We start from the raw sequence: 14,290 nt of genomic DNA on the forward strand, positions 1-14,290 counted from the left end.
AAAAGCATTCCGTACTTTGCAGGCTTATTTGGGTTGAACTGTTTAAAACCTATTTGCATTCTTGTTGGGTATAGCGTTTCATCTTAGGATAAATATTCGTTAGGCACTAGATCACTAGATGCTCTCTGCAGTTTTCACTGAATGTTTCAAAAATATCACAAAAAGCAGCAAATCGATCATTTTTCCAGCGTCTTGATCTGCTGATAAAATCATCAAATGAAATGTTAGCCATCAAAAACTGAAATCGGTTTTTGCTCATTGTGGCTCCAAACACAGCGTTGCCAAAAATATCATGAAACAACATAGCACTTTTGTGACCAGCTTGCCCTAATAAACCTCTGATATAGCACAGACCAATCAAACTCAGCATTTCTTGGTTGTTTGTTACTCCTACATACGGTATGGAAGACAACCCGCTTTCAGGGATGCTTGCCATCAAATGCACAATTCTTCGGTTGGTTTCATCAACGATTTGACTTAGCATGTTTTGTGTGAAGAATAAATGCCACGCTTGAAGCGGAGAAGCAACATCTTTAGCCATGCCTCTCACTCCACTTTGTCCATGTATGACGTTAGCTCGGTTGTTCCTTCCACTGGTCACAGGTTGAGTGTTTTCCCAAGTGATGATCCTCCCAGAGTCGCTTTTTATTTTTTGGTTTTTCCAGATAGGTTGTGAATACTTTTTCCGTTGAATCATATTGCATAGCATCATAGTTTTGTGAGTCTAAAGCAGAGCTGACGTCATGAACCAGACGATATTTTGTTGGAACTTTTCTTCTACGGCCAGCTTCAAAAACGTTTCTATACTGTGGTTCTTCATTTTCAGTTTCAATACTTCTATCAGTAAATACTTCTTCGACGCATGGAAATTCCATTGCATCATCATTATCATCAGAACCCGATGAACAAAGTTCATTATAATCGTTTTCTTTATTGTCAGAATCTTGCAATACTTGTTGCAGCAGTTCTTCGGTAGTGAAATTTAATCTTGCCGTTTCTAAAGTATAGCCTAGATATCTAAATCTTTAGAAGGTTAAAGGCATAAAAGATGTTAGAAATTGTTGCCCACATTCGATAAATGGATTCATAATTATCAAAATAACTTATAAAATGAGACCCTGATTGTGACTTTTAAAACATAAATAAATTTTATTTACATGAACATAAAAAACCAGCCACCAAATTAGTCCTTTTTAGCTTTGATTCAACGTCTGCCGACTGCAAGTGACCAAGTGTCTGTTTGGGCGATGCTTAAGAAAAAGAGGGTAGCTTCATTCCTAATGGATATAGGCGTCAGCCCTCCGCAATTTACAAGAAGGTATCTACGCTCACTTCAAATGCTTCCTTCTCAGCACTGATGTAACAGTTGTCGTCTTTTCGTTGACATAAATGTTTAATCAGTGAAAGAAAGGTTTAAAAATATTGATTGCAATATTTTTATTTGAATAGAAAGATATTGAAGTTAATTTTGTCAATATTAATTAAATAAGAATATTGAAATTCTTGGACTTATTCAGAAACTTTATCTTGCTCTACAAAGAACTTCAAGTTTGATAATAACTATAAAATGTAGCCTACAAACTTGTACAGAACTGGTATTAATATTACTTTCAGCAATAATACTTTGGTAGTTGCCCGTATCTATTCTCATTGCCACTTTCCAGTTTTGAAGGTAAAGCGGGAGATATATATACCGTTGCTACTAAAAAAGGAATTTATACACTTCGTTTGTAGATTATTACCAAGAGAAGAAGTCTATGTGGCAAAAAGAATTGTGACGTCACATGTCTCACTTTTGCACTTTGCCTTCCCAAGATAGGAGAAATGTTGAACAAAAATAATTTTGAGAACAGCAGACACAACAACGCTTGCAAATTGACTTCCCTTAAAATGACGTCATTGGCGAATGTACAATGTTGCATTACGACAGCGCGTAGCTATAGTCTCGCCGTCTATGGGAAATTTGACCATCATGGGGCGAAATGCCACAATTTAGAAGATTTTACTATGATGGATTCTATAGCCGGTGCATTATGACTGCAACAAATTATGTTTTTCTTTGAGTTACGTAACCTAAAGCAGATGATCGATGCAAAAAAATAATAACAAGTACGTACACAGAGAAGAGTGATCAAATTCTGATCGAACACTTCGAAAACCATACGTTATTAGAGTAAATATTCGTTTTTTTCTAGGTATGGCAGAGCCAGCAAATTCGCTCTCATAACGTTGATTCATTGTCTACAAAGGTAAACAAAAGAAATTGCTGACTTGGTAGATTGACCGAATCAGTATTTGCGTTAAAACGATGAAACTCGCACCAGGCAAGCACTTTCATGAAAAATAAATCTGTCCAGAAAATGTGATTGCATTTTGCAAGTGGCCTTTGAACATTTAGGAAACTGAAAAAAATCAAGTTTGCAGTGATATGACGTTTTCGAATGAAAGCTTTTTGTATTGTCATCGCCACTTCCCAGTTTTGAGGGTAAAGTAGATAAACGTGTAGAGTTTTGTTGTTAGGAAAGGAATTCATAGATTTCGTTTGAAGATTACTCCCAAGAGAAAAAATACACCTCGCGCAGAATTGTGACGTCACAAGTTTCGCTTTTCCACTTTTCCTTCCCAAGATAGGAGAAATGATGTTGAACAAACAATAATTGTAAGACCATCATGGGGCGAAATGCCACCATTTAGAAGATTTTACTATGATGGATTCTATAGCCGGTGCATTATGACGGCAACAAATTATGATTTTCTTTGAGTTAGGTAACCTAAAGCAGATGATCGATGCAAAAAATAATAATAACAAGTACGTACACAGAGAAGAGTGATCAAATTCTAATCGAACACTTCGAAAACTATACGTTGTTAGACTAAATAGGTTACTCGTTTTTTGTAGTGACACAGCCAACAAATTCGCTCTCATAACGTAGATTCATTGTCTACAAAGGTAAACAAAGAAATATGCTCACTTGGTAGATTGACCGAATCAGCATTTGCGTTGAAACGATGAAACTTGCACCAAGCACTTTCATGAAAAATAAATCTGTCCAGAAAATATGGTTGCATTTTGCAAGTGGCCTTTGAACATTTAGGCGACTGAAGAAAATTCAAGTTTGCAGTGACATGGCGTTTTCGAATGAAAGCTTTTTGTATTGTCATCGCCACTTCCTAGTTTTGAAGGTATAGTAGATAAATGTGTAGAGTTTTGTTGTTAGGAAAGGAATTCATAGAAAAGAGAAAAGTCCATCTCGCAAAAAGAATTGTGACATCATAAGTTACAATTGCTGTGAATCTCATAGCAAACAACAAGACTTTTTATTTACCAAATTGACTAAAGATCAGCGTTCCGTTCAAACGATGAAATTAGTAGCAAGCGTTTTGATAAAAAAGAAATTTACATCTACCAAGAAAATGTGCTTTGGTTTTGCATTCCGCCTTTATACGTTTCCTGGGGAAGTTACGTTTACTGCAGCAATATGATGTTATTGGATGAGAGGTTTGTGTATGAAGAAAAATTCTCTTTCAGCACAAAGGTTTGATTGACAACGCTAAACTTCAAGGCAACTAGAAAATGAGTCACGCATTTTTGCGGTTGTGTTTTCAGACAATTCTCGGCTAGCGCGACGCTCCATATGAGCAATAAAGAAACACACAATCTTCTCCGAAAAGAGCAATTTAGCAAAAATTTACCAATTACATTTCAAAATGCATATGTTTGCATGAAAAGTATAAGACATCGGTGGCTCAAATTTACACACAATAAAATTCGATAATATTTAGGAAAAGTCAAAAAAATCTGGATGTATGGAGCCAGTGGTTAAGCCGCGACAGCAAATTTGAAGTGCTTGGTGCTGATTCAGCACCACCTGGGCAATATAGGGTTAAAGAACCGCCTGCCACGCCCCGCGGAAGCGGGGAGCGGCGTGATTATGGGGTGGCGATGCACCCGGAAGGGAAGTCCACCAGCTTAGGTCGCGGGGCCAGGCTGAGGAGTCTAGGTACCTGTGGAAGGAAAGTGTGGATCAAAAATTTTGTGCGACTTGTCCGCAAAATTTAAAATGGCGGAACGGGCCAGGGAGACGGGCTTAGCTTTCCGCAATCAGGTCAGCTCACGACAGGCCGGGCGGCCCGTCGTGTGGAGCGACTGGTACCGGAAGAAGTTTTAAAGCCGGGCAGCGCCCACGTCTCCATCACGTGACCGCAACACACATACGTTTAACTCCTATACCCGGTCTTGCCTTAGGCAGAGCGGATAACCTTTGATGTCTCCCACGAGGAAGAGAAGCTTAGCTACAAGGAGAATTTAAATACTCGTGGGAGACGAAAATTATATAAAAAATCTAGAGCAAAGGCTCAATTAATTGGTGTAAAAAAAAATATGATAAGTGGGAATATATTGTATGCTTTACCTACGGTACCGGAAAAGTGTTGACGTTGAACCAACGAGCACGGATGTGCACCGGCCAGACGTTGGAGCAGGTTCACCCAGCTGGGTCGGGGAGACTAGCGATCGAAGCGTAGATATGACTAGTCTACGTTACCAGAAAAAATATAGAATAGTGAAATGAAACTTTGGAGGTTGCATCGAGTTGATCGGGAAATCATGTTTATCGACATATTAAAAGCAATGCGAGGTTGATCCGAGCGGGCAAGAGCAGCATATCAGAAGTTAGTGTGTGATAATCTAAAATATTGAAAGATAAAAATACACATCCAGTGTTGTTAATGATATTGCGTAATTGATAGATGATATGAGTCCATTCACGATATGCAATATATACTTAATTCATATATATATATATATTTTAAATTGATGATGATTGTATTCTTCATTGAGCTGCAGCTTGCTGATGAAACGACAATTGTTTACGGATAAATTGGTAATGAAACAATGGATTTAACATACTATGACGTCATACAATTGCTGGCAGGTTTTGAGGTTTGCTTTCTCTCAGGTTGAGGTATTCTGAGGTTGAGGTATCTGCTCGGACAACAGCAAGTGACACTTCAGTAGCTGTGATTGATGGTTCAGCCCTACTCTGGGTGTTCCTTGGCCTGCAGAGGGCACCACTACAGACTACGCAAACAACTTGAAACACGCCATTGTCAAGAGACTAACAGTTGGAGACGTTCACCTAGTGTTCGATCGGTACTACGATTACAGTACTAAGAGTGTCACCAGAAGTGCTGGGGCCACTGGAGTTAGCCGAGTCCACCAGCTGCAATCGAACACCAAGTTACCACCTCAAAAGACTGTATTGACGGTGACCGAAAACAAGAAGCAGTTGATAAACCTGGTTGTCAAACTTCTGATTGAAGACGAGTCATTCCATGAATAAACCCAAAGTCACAAGTTGATAGTGATTGTTGAGGACGTTGCCCCATTTGAGATCAGCCATGGTGGTGCAGTGATTAGGAGAGCGGACCTTTCAACTAGTCATGAGGAAGCGGACACTATCATTGTCCAACAGATGATGCTGTCTGCTCGAAATAATGAAGACAGTGACATAACTGTGATATCCGATGACACTGACGTTTTCATTCTCTTGCTTCATTATTATCACACTGGAAGCATGAAAAATCGTATCACCATGGAATCACCAATTAAGGAGCAAACAGTCATTGACATTGGAAAAACCGTAGAGAAGCACGTGTCTTTTGTGAATGAACTCCTGCCAGCCCATGCTCTTACTGGGTGTGATACGGTAGCATGCTGCTATGGGGTTGGCAAAAGTACTGCATTGAAGGTTCTGAAAGATGGTCACTCACTGTCACTTTTAGTGGTCATTGATTCTCCCATAGAATCAGTGATTGCGCAGGCAACCACATTCATGTCAGCCTGTTACAGTCAATATACTACGAGTAAATCAATGTCCGAATCACGCTGGAGGATATGGGCATCCAAAACGGATCGGGCCTCTGCGGTACCACCAAAACTTTGTTCCCTTCCTCCTACAAGTGAGGCCTTTAAAGAGAATGTAAGAAGGGCCCATCACCAAGCCATTGTGTGGCGTTCACTGAAAGACAGCAATCCGCCTGAACTTGATGCAGAAATGTACGGATGGGTGAAAGACTCGAAACTTAAAACGCTACAACCCGTCCTCCTTCCCGCAAATGTTGAACTCGCCCCAGAAACTGTCATGCGCATGATCAGATGTGGATGCAAGAGTGACAACCCCTGCAGAACGCTTTCTTGCAGCTGCACAAGGGATGATTTGAAATGTACAATATTACGTGCGTGTTATGCTGCAGGTTGCAGCCAGACTCTTACTTAGCATTTTAATTCAATTGGACAACGTCACAGATTTATGGACTGACTTATTGACGAGATGATAACCACAACTGACTGTCCTGTGACTGTGAGAGAAGCTTGTACATTACTAATGGCAACATTTATGATAACTAATGATGACATTTGTGAGTGATGTTGTATGTTAGATGGTATTTCACAAGCAAAGTCGCAGAAATAATGATTTTCTGTAAGTATTCAGCAAATTATATCAGCAGCCATTTTTGATTTTCCTGTGATGTATATCATATGCAACTGTTTTAATTCCTTAAATGGATTCCTTGTCAACGAAACATATGGATGTACACCAAAATTATCATTCTTATCATTATTAAAAAAAAAACTTTGCATACAATTTCCAGGTTCAGTCATACGTCTGCCGGACTATATTCATTATCGGCTAAAACACTACAATCGTCTTCAATATACTTTTCATTACAATTTCTAATCGCCATAATATACAACTCTCAATACCACTCTAATAAGAATTGCAATCAAATCACGAGGCTATTTATAACAAGTTTTGTAATACAGTAGATTGAGTTTCGTTTTTAGCAGCATGACCGTTGCTTTCTTTACAATGTGGGAACGTCGTTAATATCTACATTGTGAAGTATAACAGGTTTGCTTGGACCAGAATCTTCCATAGACTAGGGTAATATTATATAACAAGAACTCATTCTTCTGGTCAACATATCAAAAAAGTTTTCAGAATCTCACGTACTCAAAACTTTCTAGAAGCAGGATTTAGAATAAAAGATTTAGTAACTGAAGGTTACCATTGGTCAGTATTTGATGAAACGCTACAACAGAATTACACACTAAAATTCACCTAAATAGAACAAAAATCTAACCTGCCGCGAGACTACGCATATTGATTGTGACATTCTTCTATAAATCCATGCTTTAATGGAATAAAAAAAATATGTCTACTGTAAATTATTTTGTATTTATTTTGTAGACAAGTTATATGGATGTTTTATAACCCTGAAGATCCGAAAAGAGTGTGGCTCAACACCGACCACCTCTTCCCGGCGTCAAATCAAGGATTACAGATTCAATTTATAGCAAGACAAGGCAACGTGCCGACTGCTGTTGAAATTGATGACATCACAATGACGAGAAGCAACGCTAGCGACTGCGGTGAGGTTTATTACAACCCATGTGCAAATATTGTACGCTTTGTGAGTCAAAAATTTAGACACTCTTGTCTTTAATTCATCTTGCTCTTGTGTTATTGTTCCAAGATGTTTCATTTGACTTTGGTAAGGCCTTCCAAGTTTAATTGCAACAGTGTCACTCACTTGCGACATGTAGAGCTGCCTGCACTGGGAAGTGTATTTGTTCAAAATCGGGATCGGACACCGAGGCCGAGGGTTTATCCTGTTACCGCCCCATGTGGCCCGTGAGTTGCGGACTCTGGTTGTTGTCATTCGCTTCACAAACTTCTTACCAGGGCTCATCATAAATAGGTTGCAACATGAGCCCCTTCTCAACTTATCGGTAGTTAGGCCATGCTGGTGACAAACGGGAGTTTCCATCATCAACATTGTGCTTATTTTATTTTTTTCGCTTTTTTATGAAAAGAAAATTTCATTACTGTTTTCTCCACTTGGAGCTATGAATTTTAAATATTAAAAAAGTCTATTGCATATTCCTCTTATTAAATATCAACTGAGACATCAACACAGGAAAAAGTTAATTTTTTATTTAATATTCACAAAAGAGCAGTGGTTTCTACTTTTCAATAAAAGAATATTCCTTTAAGAAATGTTTTTTACTTTTTGATGTGATTTGATTTGGCCTACTAAAATTATCATCAATGGCGCAATATGTCGGAAATGTCATTACAGTACACTTTATAAAATTTGAAAAATTGTGGCCATCTGGTGAGATTTTTCATGAAGTTATTGCTGACAAACCAATTTGACAATCTGATGACGCTGGTAAACATAGCAATTACATGGGAAGTTTAAAGGTATTTTCTTGGTTGTTCTTTTTTAAATACACTCTCCAGATGTGATGAAGTCCTTCTGTATTTGAATTTTCAGTGATGACATAATTGATTGTGATCCTTATAGTGTACATGGAAGTAAATATTATCTATTATTTTAATTAAAATTTGAACTTTGGTCATTTTGTCATTTATTTTTCATAAACTTTATAAAGATTCAAAATTTATGTGTGGTTTTTAAGAAGGTGAAAGCTTTCAAATGGCTTATATGGCCCACAACAGCCAGAAAACACTTCTTCTGCTTGATTCAAGCTTATGATTAAACTCGGACTCTCGTAACCAACATGATGAATTAACACTGTTTTTTAAATATATAGTTTTCTTTGTATTTGTCCGTCTAAAAAAGACGAAAAAATTATTGCTTGATTGTTTCATATCAATGTTTGAACTAAAATAAAGAAAAAACGGTAAAAAACGCGTTTCATACAACCGGTCAAAAATGACCGCAATCGTCCTTAAAGGTATGGAAATATTTCAGGGCTTCTAGTGTTAAGCGATGAAATTTATCTTGGAGAAGCTCATCAGTAAAAAAACATCTCAGAAGTGCACTTTTATAATTTGATTTAACAGAATTCTGAGAACTATTTATACTCAAAATTGTTATACGGAAGTCAACCTCATGCGCTTGTTTTACGTATATGAATATGAGACCATTCCGTGTCATTACGTAAAAGCAACGAGCTGTAGTGTATCTGTATCTAACATACGCTTGTATGGTATGTCACGTAGAACACATGAAAGGTGGTAGTATCTAGACAGCTCATTGTGTTTCGAGTCATTTGCTAGTTTTCAGCCAACACACCAAGAAAGGTACAACTGCCCCAAAAACATGTGTAGTCGTATGAAAGGTCTGATTTACTGTGGTGTACATGGTACAAAAATAAGTTATAAACGAAAACGTGGAGACAGAATCTTTACTAACAATTGATCTTTGATAATAAAATAATGCATCAATCATAGAGAAGAAATTTCACATTGTTCTATAACAAAAACACGTAAGGAATTGCAGCCATAAATGGACCTGAGAAAGCGTTCTACAATACGTGTTAAAATTCCATCTCTTGAAGCTTAAACTAAGGGAGGGGATACTCGTTTTTTTAATTCCAAGTTTACCAGTGATTTTGGAACGCAACAGCACATTCTAAGACTTCAGCAAAAAAATTTGAAATTGCGTTGCAAAAACGCCCCAACCTTAAAAATTACATTTCTCATTTTATTTTCTCGATATTATTTTATGGCATCTCCGTAAGCGGACAACATTTCCATAAAGTTGTTGTACGAAAAATTATTTACCGCACCAAAGTAGACTATTTCTATCATGGGAGAAAAGGTTGCATAAGCTAGGTCAATTATTAATACGTTAGAGTCAGAGACTTTAACATGTAGCTTATTCGCATAAAATAATATAAGCCTACGGAAATATTTATGCACTCAATGATAAAGCAAAAACCCTGTGAAAGTTTTGAAATGGATTTTAAGTGAATATGGAATTATTTTGCTTCTTAATTGGGCCGACGGAGTAATTTGCAATAAGAGAGACGTAGACCTGATAGTCTCGGCCAGTAACTCTTGTCGCCAAAAGGAAGCAGTAACAGATACGGTTAATTGGGCCTGCTCAATACAAAATTGAAAACAAAACTTTGTGAATGAACTTTTCAATCTTCCTTTAAAATTACCAATGATCCAAATAGATGCGTACTGCGATCATTACTGAATAAAGAAGTGGAGAGTAGTCTACTGCATGTAATTGAAAAATTCAAGTGTATTGTGAAGCTTTTGCCACACAATTGTGGCTTCGTTAATGACTATACACCTGTCATCACAGAGGGTTTAGAGTTTTACTTTTGTAAGAATGATATGTGTAGGCTACTTAACTCTATCTGTAGCGACACGGGGCTTTATGAGGCCGCCCCACTTTGGTAGTGAAATATTTCTCAGTAGGAATTGTGCTAGAAATGTGAAATTTCTTGACTTTTAGTTTTTATTCTTTGCGAATTTTCTAAACCTAAACTGGTCATATTTCTACCTTCTTGCCCTTTACAATAAGCATTTCGTCTCAGGTGGCTAGACATTTTCGTACAATGCTAGATATTATATAAATTAATGTAAGTTAAATATAAATGTTAGTGTAATTACCTTGAAATGTAAAAACGGCCAAAAATGGTTTATATATATGAGCAAAAGTAATTTTTTGTTTAGTTTAGCATTAGCCTACTTTATATTATAATTCAAAAAGGTATTTTTGGGAAAGTAGAATAAAAACTGTCTCTCTGACGTCTTTTCATCTCAAACTATTTATTTCAATAAATTTGTTGGGTAAAAATTAAATTTCTATACGCACAATGCACATGACTATTATCTTGTAAAATATTTTGGCTCTCTCATTTTCATAGCTCCCGTTATTAGCGATTAATTATCATGGAGCTAAGATAGCCAGTGACGTGCTTTCCGCGTACAAAAACAGCTCGTATTAAGATAGGATTAAGAAGGCATACTTGTGTGAATAAAGCCGTACATTACAGTACCTTCGGATCAATTTAATGTGGTATGCTTTTCTCTATTTCTTCAATACAGAATATCTGTATTTTCGGTACGCTTTTGAGCATGTACGCAGTCATGCACACAAATAAGAATGATCACTTTTCTGTGTTTTACGATGAACCAAAATAGAAGAAAAAAAATTGCGGATGTCATGCAACATTATTAGCGTGTTTTAGTACAGTTGCAAACAATATTTGAAATTATTATTCCATAAGCAAAAAGTGGCGTCAATAAAATACAAGACACTTTTATGCGAAAATTTTTTTTCAGGGTCGAGGCGAAAGTTTGGCGGAAATTTTAAAATAATTTTTCTTAGGGTCTTAGAATGTGCTGTTGTATCCTAAACTCAGTGTTAAAGTTGAAATTATATTTAACCCTCCCCCTCTCCATAGTAAACTATACAAATTAGGTAACATTTTCTGCTCCAGAGCATTTTCAGAACTGCATTTTCAAGTTTTAAATATTTCTATCAGAGACATGGCTATGGGGGCTTGGAAAGCAAAAGAACCCTCCCGTAAAATTTTACCTTACCCCCACAATAAAAATCTATTTTTAGTTTTTTCACAACGTTGTTGTGTTTCATTTTGAATGACGTTTCATAAACGTTAATCGCATTCAGTAGATATCTTTTTAAAAGCCTTTATTTCTAATATAAGATATTTGAAATATTAAAATATTTGAAATATTGAAATATTTAAAATATTAAAATATTTGAAATATTAAAATAATTGAAATATTAAAATATTTGAAATATTAAAATATTTGAAATATTAAAATATTTATAATATTAAAATATTTGAAATATTGAAATATTAAGTATTAAAATATGCTCCCCAGCAGTTTTTTTTCAAAAAATTGTCTTTGTGGCTACGTCACTGAGCTAAATTATTAAAATAGAATTTTGGGATATCTTTCTATCCAACCCTTTAAAAATTTCGCGTCAAGTGTAACTCGCAACTACCTTTTCGAAGAGGGAATCAGATGTTGGTATTTATAAATCCTGGCACATCAAATAGTTATAAAAAAATATCGCTTATTATAAATATGATAACTCCATCTTGTGAATGTATTAGCATGTTACCTGACAAGTAATGCGAAATACAATCTTAAAACATGGTCATAATTTTAGTAAATTGAAGTTTAATAAAGAGCTTTCTGTTTTTTAGCTGACGAATGTGCAGGGGGGACTTGTTTAAACGGGGGAACTTGTGTGAACCGAATAAAAAGCTTCCGTTGCTATTGTGTGGATGGCTACGAGGGAGAAAGATGCGAAACAGGTAGGACAAGAATTTTTGTTTGAGTGAAGCTTTGTTTTGCAACTACGTCACAATTCTTGTTGACATCTGCATAATTTCCCATGATGGAACATAACATTTGTATATGCTTTTAAAATTAAAACAATCGTTTACAAGAATACCTCCATTGTAAAGTCTTAACAACAACGCTTGTGTATAGAAATTCGATGCAGAATCCCCCGGTCTCCTGAATTTGGATCTGTAAGTCCAGTAGACGAAGACCAGGAAGGACAACGCTTCCTCTTCTACAAGAGCGTGATTGAGTACTCGTGTGATTACACATACAAGATGGTTGGTGTGGAAAGTGGGAGGCTAAGAGCATCTTGTCAGATAGACAGGACGTGGAGCGAGAGAACACCTACTTGTGAAAGTAATGATGACTTTGTTTGAATAACACTACGTAACAAAATTCAAAACATTTTTGGTTTGGCTACATTTTTTAAGTGTATCTTTATGACTTTCAAGCGCTGATTCCAAAAATGCTATCAGTTTTTTTTTTATCATCGATCGTTTTTAAAATACGATGATTTCCTTTTTTATGATTTCCGTAAACCGTAGGTTTTTTATGCGGTTATGGTTGCTATGATCTGTGTCTGTCTGACAGCATTATCATTATAATGTTTCGGACAGTATCTAGACTATATTAGAGGATGGACATTAGTAATCAAGATTAGTCATGAGCACCACATGGACTTTGTGGCAGCTGTCGATCTAATCTTGGAGGATGATTGAGCGGGTTTTGGAAAAGTTAAGTCATTTGCAGTTCCGTTAGTTTGAGAGACCCGCAAATCATCATGATGATTTTGGATAATAAACATATCAAAGTATCGCAAGATTAGCGGAAGAAGAGCTGTGACGAATTCAAGTAAACCCTCATTCATTGCACCTGTTACTCACAGTTCAGCCTGACCAGTTTCAAACCCACCATCAAATGTTAATTTTTTTTCTCTGCATAACTAACAGTGATTTATAATTATGCTCTCAGACTGGATTCAATTTTTTATATGTTGTCTACTTATTCTTCATTATGTTAGATAGAAAATTAATATACTGTACTTCAGTGAAGACTCAGCAACAAGCAAAAATACAGACACTAGTGCGGAATATGCACCAACAATTTCAGAACCTCATTTTTCAGCTCAAAAGAATTGTATGAATTAATACGTAATCTGGATTTAAAAAAATCGGAATTAGAGTTATTAACATTCAGGCTAAATGAGTGGACTCTGCTTGATGATGACTTCAGAGTACTGCTTGCAGAAATAGGCACTTGGAATAGATCATGTCCTTACTCCGTGGTATTACACTTCTACCAAAAGTCACAAAGCAGTGTTACTTCACAATGGCAACATATATCCATCAGTTTCATTTGCTTATGCAATACAGATGAAAAAAGATTGTCAAAATGTCAAGCAACTGCTCTTTAACATCAGTTACGCTCAGTTTAAGTGATATGTGTGTTTTGACTTTGGTGGCTCTTGCTTTTTTGTGCTTGTGGAGTAGTAGAGCTGACAAATTAAAAACTGAAAAATTAACTCCAGAAATGTAAGTTACTAGGGAGCCTCTTCTAAGAAGGGAAGAATACATAGGCTACTACAACCACTTCATATCAACTGAGGTCTGGTAAAATAGTTTGTAAAAGCTTTAGAATTTCAAAGACAAGTTTTTCAAGAAATCAGCTCTATGTTTCCCATACTATCGGTTTGCACAACAAAAGGAGGAATATTTGTGGGTCCCCAAATAAGCACAATGCTAGGTCCCCAAATAAGCACAAAACGATAGGCTATAAAGGCCACTGAGACAATGCAATGCTGTGAGACTACATTTGGTCTTTGGTAAAGCCAGGCAGTGGCGGTCATAAACGAAAAGATCACGCAAAAGTAAATTTTTGAATGACGCTTACTGTTTGTAAAACTACAGTCGTGGCCAAAAGTTTAAGACCAGACCGCAAATTTCGAGAAAATCAGTTCTCCCTCCTATTTCTTGTCGCTTTTTCACTTATTTCTTGCTAACTGTATATAATGACAAAGTAATAAGCATTTATATTGTATTTTGCATCAAAATCTCAAATTTTTAATATTTGGTGTGTCTTCCTTTCACTTTGATGACGGCCTTGATTCGTCTGGGCATAGTTTCGATTAAATTTTT

The 14,290-nt window shown here is 36.4% G+C and overlaps 1 protein-coding gene across 1 annotated transcript in view; it reads left to right on the top strand.

The window, feature by feature from the left end:
- LOC145778495 (sushi, von Willebrand factor type A, EGF and pentraxin domain-containing protein 1-like) overlaps positions 1–14,290 on the top strand; it is a 178,906-nt gene that overhangs the window by 24,265 nt on the left and 140,351 nt on the right. The window contains exons 6-8 of the mRNA XM_082589985.1: positions 7,254–7,435; positions 12,014–12,124; positions 12,303–12,512. Of these exons, the coding sequence (XP_082446111.1) occupies positions 7,254–7,435; positions 12,014–12,124; positions 12,303–12,512 (503 nt within the window). The remainder of the gene's footprint in view (positions 1–7,253; positions 7,436–12,013; positions 12,125–12,302; positions 12,513–14,290) is intronic.

The sequence above is a fragment of the Aplidium turbinatum genome, chromosome 1 (genome assembly GCF_918807975.1).
Source record: "Aplidium turbinatum chromosome 1, kaAplTurb1.1, whole genome shotgun sequence".
Taxonomy (NCBI): domain Eukaryota; kingdom Metazoa; phylum Chordata; class Ascidiacea; order Aplousobranchia; family Polyclinidae; genus Aplidium; species Aplidium turbinatum.